The sequence below is a fragment of the Pseudozyma flocculosa genome, assembly GCF_000417875.1.
Source record: "Pseudozyma flocculosa PF-1 unplaced genomic scaffold scaffold00028, whole genome shotgun sequence".
In the NCBI taxonomy this organism is placed as follows: Eukaryota; Fungi; Basidiomycota; class Ustilaginomycetes; order Ustilaginales; family Ustilaginaceae; genus Pseudozyma; species Pseudozyma flocculosa.
In genome coordinates, this window is record NW_006920896.1 from 74,861 (window position 1) to 82,963 (window position 8,103).

General features: G+C 65.0%; 2 protein-coding genes across 2 annotated transcripts in view; one reads left to right on the plus strand and one right to left on the minus strand.

Moving 5' to 3' along the window:
- PFL1_06629 (uncharacterized protein) overlaps window positions 1-1,402 on the minus strand; it is a gene marked incomplete at both ends in the record, with an annotated part of 2,750 nt that extends 1,348 nt beyond the window's left edge. Inside the window, one exon of the mRNA XM_007884175.1 lies at window positions 14-1,402. Coding sequence (XP_007882366.1) covers window positions 14-1,402 — 1,389 coding nt within the window. The remainder of the gene's footprint in view (window positions 1-13) is intronic.
- Window positions 1,403-5,352: 3,950 nt separating this feature from the next.
- Window positions 5,353-7,290, plus strand: PFL1_06630 (uncharacterized protein; the record flags this gene model as incomplete). The annotated part of the gene is made up of 4 exons (XM_007884176.1): window positions 5,353-5,534; window positions 5,660-5,868; window positions 5,989-6,095; window positions 6,226-7,290. 4 exons carry the CDS (start codon window positions 5,353-5,355, stop codon window positions 7,288-7,290), a joined length of 1,563 nt encoding a protein of 520 aa, XP_007882367.1.
- Window positions 7,291-8,103: the final 813 nt, after the last annotated feature.

Genomic DNA, 8,103 nt, shown 5'->3' on the forward strand with positions numbered 1-8,103 from the left:
CGGACGGCGGCACGACGCCGTTGACGACGGTGGAGGGGTCGATCGGCGGCGCCGACGGGATGGCGGCCGCGGCCGTGCTCATGATGCCAGATGCGGCCGCGACTGGCGCAGTGGCATCGGCCGGAGTTGAGGAGGCGGCGGCGGTGGCGGCGGCATCGGCAGTCGAGGCTGAGGCCGGATCCGCCGCTGCGGCATCGGCGGCGGGTGGTACTGCAGCCGTCTGGTCCGCAGCCGTCGGATCCGGCATCGGTTGGCCCACATCGGGGTACGCGGGCGCAGCGTCGGCGGTTGCGGTGGCAGTCGCGTCGGTGGCGGCTGAATCCTGAGCAGTCTCGGGGGCAGCTTGATCGGCGGGAGCGGCGGCGTCCGCGGCGGCAGCGGCATCGGTATCCTCGGATGGAGCCTCAGCGGGAGGAACGTCTGCGGCCGGGTCGGCGTCCTGCCTCTTTGCCCAGATGGCGGATCTTGGTGCGACGTTTACTGGCTCTGTTGTCGCGTTGCCGTCCGGGGTGGCAGCAGCAGAGGAGGCAATGGAGGCAGCAGAGGTAGGATCAGTACCGGTGCCGGATCCATCGGTCCACTCGCTCTGACCCTGATCCGAGGCCAATGCCGGGTCCGCCTGACCTTGGTCCGGGGTGGCCGAGAGGTTGCTGCTCACAGGTGCGGTCGAGTCGGGCGAGGAGAAGGTCTGTTTCTGGTCGGCCACCATGGACTGGTACTCGTCTCCCAGCGGTTGCGAGTCGGCCTGTGCCTGGGCGGCTTCGCGGTTGGCAGAGGCGACGTGCATGGCCTGGATCGTCTGGTCGTAGAAGGCCGCTTCGGCCGCCGATCCATACTGGCCCGAGGCGACTTCGGCCGCGGCGGCGGCATCGGCTGCCGTCTCGGGGGCGGGCGCGGGTGCGGCGGGATCGGCGGGTGCCGCAGCGGCATCGGTCACGGCCTGGACCACGGCTCCGTCTGCGGGAGCAGGTGCGGGTGCGGGTGCGGTGGCGTTTGCGGCGCCTGGGGCGGGGACGCCGGGGATGTTTCCAGCCTGGGCGAGGGCCATCGAGGCGAGCTGCTGCATCGCATCGGCGGGCGCCACATCGTCGGCGGCGGCGGCGGGTTGCTGCGCCACGGCCTGCGAGGCATCCGGCACCGTCGCGGCGGGCGGGGCCGGGATCCCGACCTTGTACATGTCGGCGTTGGACATGGCCGGTTGCGCCACCGAGACGAACCCGGCCGGCGCAGCCGCAGCGGTGGTGTCGTCCTGGCGAGCAAGGAGGACGGGACGCGCGTCCGCCCCGTAGCCTGCCAGGGCAAACGCAAGGAGGACGGCGACGAAGAGCTTGCGCGACGGCGAGCTTGAAGACGATGTCGTCTTGGCGCTGCGCCTGTTGTTCGAGGTCGTGTTCGAAGCCATGGTGATCGGAGGTGCTGGTTGATCGATCGAGGAGCGATGAAGAGGGGTCGAAAAGGGAGGTAAAAGCGAACAAAGAAAGAAGAGAGGGACAGGGAGAGAGAGCTCTAGCTCGTTTCGTCGGATGGGCACGTCGGTGGAGCTGGACCTCGCAGAGGAATCCAGGAACAAGTCGAGTACGGGTTCGGCGCCTGTCCGATGCAAGAACGAGGGAGGAGCGTCTGTGTTCTGTCGCGCAGGGATAAGAAGAAAATGGGGTAGGGACACGAAAGGCTAGCCAGAGCCTTTGTGAGAGAAGAGAAAGGGGGGGCAAAGAGAGCCGAAAGGAAGGTGGCTTCGAGGATGGAGGTGGTTGGTTGGACGAGGGAGGCGAAGGAGGGGCGACGAGCGGCGAGGCAGGAGGGTTTATCTACCCCGCCCTCGTCGTGCCCAGCGAGGCGCTCTGGTCGTGAGGCGTTGGCGCTGGCGCTGGCGCTGTCCTGGCCTGGCTGTTGTGGAACTGCCGGTCCTCGAGACACCGTCGATGCTCAGCCGTAGATGTTGGAGACGGTGGTTCCGCCGTCGCACGTATGTACACGGTCCGGTCGAGCTCGAGCCTTGGCTTGCATCGCTCGTTGAACCTGCCATCTTGGGCTTCGAGACGGCTGACCGGCTGGCTGGCTGGGGGCGACGCGTCTTGACCTGGGACGGTCCTGACCTTGCTCGAGCAGTGCCGGCCGGCCCAAGTTGACTGATCATCTCGCCGCGAGGCCTGCTTCTCGTTCCTGGCCGATGCTGCATGTGTCGGGTGTCATGATGGCGACCGTGAAAAGGTCGAGTCGTGTCGTGGTCGAGAGGGCGAGGCTGATATGACCCGTTCGACGGAAGGAGCGCGGTGGCCAGGCCGAGCAGGCAAGAAGGTCAAGGCCGGGCCGATTTTCGTCGTCATTTTCCCGGCCCTTTTTTGACGTGGCACGTCCATCTGGTCCAGCCCGCTCGCTCGTTCGCTGCGTGGACTGATCTCGACGCAGGACTTGCGCACGCCTTGCTCGTCGTCACGGCAAGAGCTTGATCGCCTCTCCCAAGGGCGGTAGTGTGATCCGTCTTCGACCGGCTCCGAGGCGCACCGCTTCTTCCCTCACACCAGGGGGCAAGGATGCAGCCCGCACCAGACAGGCGCCTTTCCTAGCCAAGGGGCTCAGCGTCCGATGGAAGGTGTGCTCGAAGTACGCACCAGATACGGCGACCGTCCGCCGCCGATGCAGGCCCACCAGCAATGCACGCAACGCATAGGGATCTTGGCGATGTCGTACAGCCCACACGACAAACAAGATCGAGCGACGAGGCCGGCGCAACGCCGGATCAAGATTGCCACGCGGCAAGGTGCCCTGTGTCTTTGTTCGGCTCAGATGAGCCGGTCGCCTCGAGCAAAGCCAGGCCAGCCTAGGCACCGTCGTCAGTCGGACACGACGTCAAGGAAGCCCGCCTCGACCGCCTTGTTGTCCTATCTCGAGCAGCTTGCAGCGGGGCTACCGTACTCTGATGTACTGCTGCGCACCTGCCAGGCCAGCGACGTAGAAGGATGGCCGGTCGTGTAGATGGGCCCCGACCGAGGGAAAAGACTGGAGATTGCCGTCGAGGACCCTGAGCAGCAAGGGACGCACACCGAGATGTCCGGCCACGCATCAATCCTGATCTCCTCGTCGTCAGGTCCCGCTCGCTGTCGCTGCCAGGGTCTTTTGGTGCCCTGACCCTAACGCAACTACTTACACCAAGGGCCGAGGAGGGGAGGAGAAGGAGTTCGGGGGCGCGCAGCGTCGGGGTGCGGAGCTACGGAGAACTGAGCTGAACGCGACAGAGACCCCGCGCACCCAACCGGCGGGGAGGGGGGCCCGCCTCACTCTGCATTCGGCTGAAGAGGAGAAGAAGGAGCAGTAGGAGGAAGCCGACGACCGTCTCGCTCGTCCTGTCGCGTCGATTGTGAAGGGGCGCCGACATCAGCATCGTCGACTGCAAGGCACCGAGGCCCGTTCTATTCTGTGTGTACCTGCCCTGGCACGCACCCGATCGGATCGAGCGTGGTGTCAGAGGATGACGACCGGGACCAAGGCCGGCTTTCAGCGCTGTTGCCATCCCGGCGCTGCAACTGGTACTGCACCTGGCAGGCCTGGCCTGCTCTCCTGAGTCAGGAGGCTACCGGTAGCTACAGTAGGGTTCAGGAAGCGAGCGAAGGCGCTACCGGTAGGTCGTGGACGTGTCTGTCGGTGCATGCATGGATCTGACCATGTGGCCAACGAGCGCGAGCCCTCGATGATGTCCACCGAGCTGGCTTTCAGGCGGCAGCTTGGGTCAGAGGTCGAGAGGAGATGAGATTGCCGAAGCCGTGACAGCAGGTCAAACTGTTGGCGGCGACTTGCACGAGGACGAGCGCTGGGCCCCGACTCTGATCCCGTCCGAAGAGCGCCGACAAGGGGGAAGGCTGCCTGCGCTCGTCGAAATCAAACGGCGATCCCCCTTTTCATATCTGGCTCCGTCCTCGGCGAGGGCTGGGCTCGATATGAAGACGAAGAGGCCTAGTTCCGGTGGTTGGTACGCGCGACTCTACGGAGGGGGGACCCCAGGGTCGAAGGCGCAAAGAGCCGGCGTTGGCTGTTCTGGGGCCACCGCGTGGCGCCCAGCCCGGGATTGACGGAAGAAGGGCAGTCAAGCTAAGCGCTGCCTCCGCAAGCTGCCTTTTGGCCGACGGCAATCTCTGTCGGTGGCCCGTAGGCCGTACCGGTATGGCGCGGCGCGGGTTGTGGTCCTGCTCCTGACTTCGGTCTTCTCAGACCATGGACCGGCATTGAGGGGATGGCAAAAGGCCGACCGGTTGCTCGGATCGGCTCAGGTTGCCCAGGCCGGCCGTTTGCCCTGCCCGCCTGCTTAGGACTCGCGACCACAGCCAGCTCCGACGCGGCAATCTCGAACTCGATGGCTTCTCTTCCAGGGAGCCGCCCATGCAAACGCCAGAAGAGATTGCCGGATGGCCGCTCCTGAGCTCGTCGAATCAGGCAAGGCAGGAGAGAAGCCAAGGCGCGGCAATCTGTTGTCCCTTCTCTTCTCTTGTCAACTCCGACCCCTCGAAGGGCCACGCACGACGCATGTGGGCTGCTCAAACGAATGCGCACACAGAAGCCCGGCGGCGGCGGCGGCGGTGGCGGCGTACTCGATTCGACGGGGCTGCGGCCTCCTCGACCACCACCGACCCGCGCCGCCCTTCCCGAACGACCAGGCCTCGCTCGCCATGGTCTGACGATGCACGCACGCACGCCGCCGTCGTCGTCGCCGAGTTGCAACACGGCTGACGCAGACCGGGCCTCGATCCCAGCTGCAGGCGCTCGCTCGCCGTCGGAAGACCCTTGACCGTCTTGGCCTCTCTTTGTTGCTTGCTTGCTCGTCGTCGTCGTCTTGGCCGTCGTCGGGTCGTAGAGCTGCGCTGCGCCGCGCTGCGTTGGCGCCTGCACCCACGAGGCCGCTGCACCGGACCATTCATTGTCTGCACCCATCGACGGAAGCGAGTCGTTCCTGCCGGGCCCCCCTCGCCGTCTCCCCACCCGCTCCCCGCTCCCCGCGCGCCCACTGCCATCACGACCCCAACTTCCCCGTGGGACCGTCTCGCCTCACGAGGGGAACAGCGGTGGGGCTCCACAGTCGACTGACCACACCATGCTCGCCAAACCACAGTCGTACATATAAGGCCACCGCTCGTGTGTCCCTCCGCCCATTTCCCCCTCTCCTCCCCATCCCGCCACCAGCAACCTCCCTCCCCCTCCCTTCCGCTCCCTCGGCCTCCGGCCCCTCTTACGACCACCTCCAGGCCGCCCAGCCACGGCCCAGACCTCCACACTCGTCGGCGGTCCAACGACTTCGGACGGAACCCCTCCCTTTGGCACGCGGCGCCTCCGCAAGCAAAACCCCTCGCACCTCGACTCACCATGGCGCTCTCGCCCAAGTTCTACACATGGCTCGTCGGCTGCTTCGCCGCCATGGGCTCTATGTTGTTCGGTTACGATTTAGGAGTGATCGCTGGAGTGCTGGTTGCTCCTGACTTCCTCAAGACGACGAACAACCCGGACTCGGATTACCTGGGATTCATCACCAGCTCGATGCTGCTCGGGTGAGTTGGCGGGCGCGTGGCGCGGATTTTCGGCGGCGGTGGGTGGCGCCTGTCAGGAAATTCCGGTCGAGTCTGACACGTCCGACTTTGCCCTCCTCGTGCCCCCCCTTCGACACGGCCTGCAGCGCCTTTGCCGGCTCCATCCCCGCCTCGATCATCGCCGACAAGTACTCTCGCCGCTCGGCCATCGTCGCCGGATGCCTCGTCTTCCTGTTTGGTGGCTCGATGCAGACCGGCGCCACCGGCCGTGAAGTCATGCTCGCTGGCCGCTTCTTTGCCGGATTCGGCATTGGAATGATTGCCCTCCTCGTCCCCCTCTACCAGTCCGAGATTGGTGAGTGAACATGTCCGCGCCGGGCCGCAGTCACCGTCAGATCAGGGCTGGCGACTGACCGAGCTCGCCACTCCCTTCCTCGATCTGCATGCCCCGCCCGCCCGCGCCCGCCGACGACAGCCCACCCGTCGATCCGCGGAAGTCTGACGACGCTCCAGCAGTTCTTCCTCGGCATCGGTGCTCTCGTCGCCTCCTTTGTCATCTACGGCTGCAGCAACAACTACCGGGTGCGTAGAGCCGTGACGACCTTCCAAGCGTGGGCCCCGCACGCCCGACGGACCGCGAGCTGACCTGTGCCCATCACCCTTTGCATCGCGCGTCTCCCCCATCCCCCCCCCCCCCCCCCCTTCCTTGCAGGGCACCGAGTTCGAGTGGCGCTTCCCGCTCGCGCTCCAGCTCGTCCCCGCCATCCCGCTGGGCGCCCTCATCTTCTGCTTCCCCGAGTCGCCGCGATGGCTCGTCGCCCAGGGCCGCAACGAGGAGGCGCTGGCCGCCCTCGCCCGCCTCCACGCCAGCGGCGACGTGACCGACACGTTTGTCGTCGCCGAGCACGCCGAGCTGCAGCTCAAGATCCGCGAGGAGGTCGAGTCGCGCTCGGCCTGGAGCGAGATCTTTGGCGACGTCCAGTCGATCCGCAAGATCATGATTGGCATCATCCTCCAATTCAGCGTCCAGATGACGGGCGTCTCGGCCATCCAGTACTACTCGCCCCAGATCTTCTCCAACTTTGGCTTCAGCAACCAGCGCACCTTCCTCTTCCAGGCCATCGCCTCGATCTTTGCCCTGGTCGGCGAGGGCCTCTGCGTCGGCTTCGTCGACAAGGTCGGACGCAGGTGGCCCCTCATCATCTGCAACATGGGCACCGGCCTCGTCTTCATCGTCGCCGCCGCCCTCCAGGCAAACTACCCCTCGACCCCCGACAACCTCAACAAGGCCGCCTCGTACACCTTTGTCGCCTTCACCTGGCTCTTCCAGCTATTCTTCTCCGCCGGCATCGGCCCGCTCTCGTGGGCCGTCCCCGTCGAGATCCTCAACACCAACATCCGCGCAAAGGGCGTCGCCATCACCAACCTCGCCTCCTGGATCTCCAACTTCATGATCGGCCAAGTAACCCCGAGGGCCCTGGCTTCGGTCGGCTGGCGTTTCTACCTCCTTTTCGCCGTTTGCGGCTTCACCAACGCCCTCACATTCTTCCTCATCCTACCCGAAACTAAGGGGCGGACCCTAGAAGAGATGGACGATTGGTTCGCTCAGACGCCGTTCATTGTCATCCTGAGCAAGGCGAAGCCGATCGACACCAAGGAGCGGGAGCGGCAGCTGGCGGCGGGCATGGACGGTCCGGTGGCGCAGAGGCTCGGCCACAACGACTTTGAAAAGGACGGCAGCGAAAAGAGCAAGACCGAGTACCTCGACACCGCCTAAAGGGGGCCGCCGCCTTGGAGCCTCGCTCTGAACGCACCGAGAGATTCACTTCTTTCGATCAGAAACGACGACGGGAAGACGAGACGATCGACCCGTGAAACAACGACGCGCAATGGCCACCGAATACCAGTACTTCATACCACGATTGTAATTTCATCACGACGCCCTCGCGCCCTTTGGGATCCTGCTTCGCTGCGAATACACACGTTCGCGCATCCTCTGTGGCCATCGGCGAGTGTGCGCCAGCGCTCTTTCTGCGAGGCGGCTCAGCTCCGCGCGCGGCTTTTCTTGCGCGGCGCCGGCCTCACGGTCGCACTTGCCCGTTTCGTTTTTGGCTGTTGTTGCGTGTCGACGTCCCCGCCCTGGTATCTCTTCCTCTTGCGGTCTCGGCTGGTCTGCCTCACGCTGAAGAGACGGTCTAAGCCGCCCCGCTCTCCGAGACGGCTTGGCTTGGAACAAAGACATTAGCGTTGCCCCGGGCGCACCGGCAACGCAGCCGATCTGCGCCGCAACGCTCAGCAGCGAATCCCTGCTCTGTTCCCTCTCTCGAGGGTCTTTGCTCAAACCCGAAGCACGAGAGCGCGCTCCTGACTGCTGACTCCACGCGCCTGCACTGCATTGGCGGTGCAGTGCATCAAGCTCAAGACTGGCCGTGAAAATTCCCCTTGTTCCAAAGTGACTGCTGCAGTCCATCACTGTTGGCAGGCCACAAGACCTTGAACCTGCTGCTGCAACAACCTCCTCTGCATCTGTTCTGCTTCTACCTCTGCCTTCTAGGCCTAAGCAGCAGACTTGGAGGTTCAGGAGGTTGCA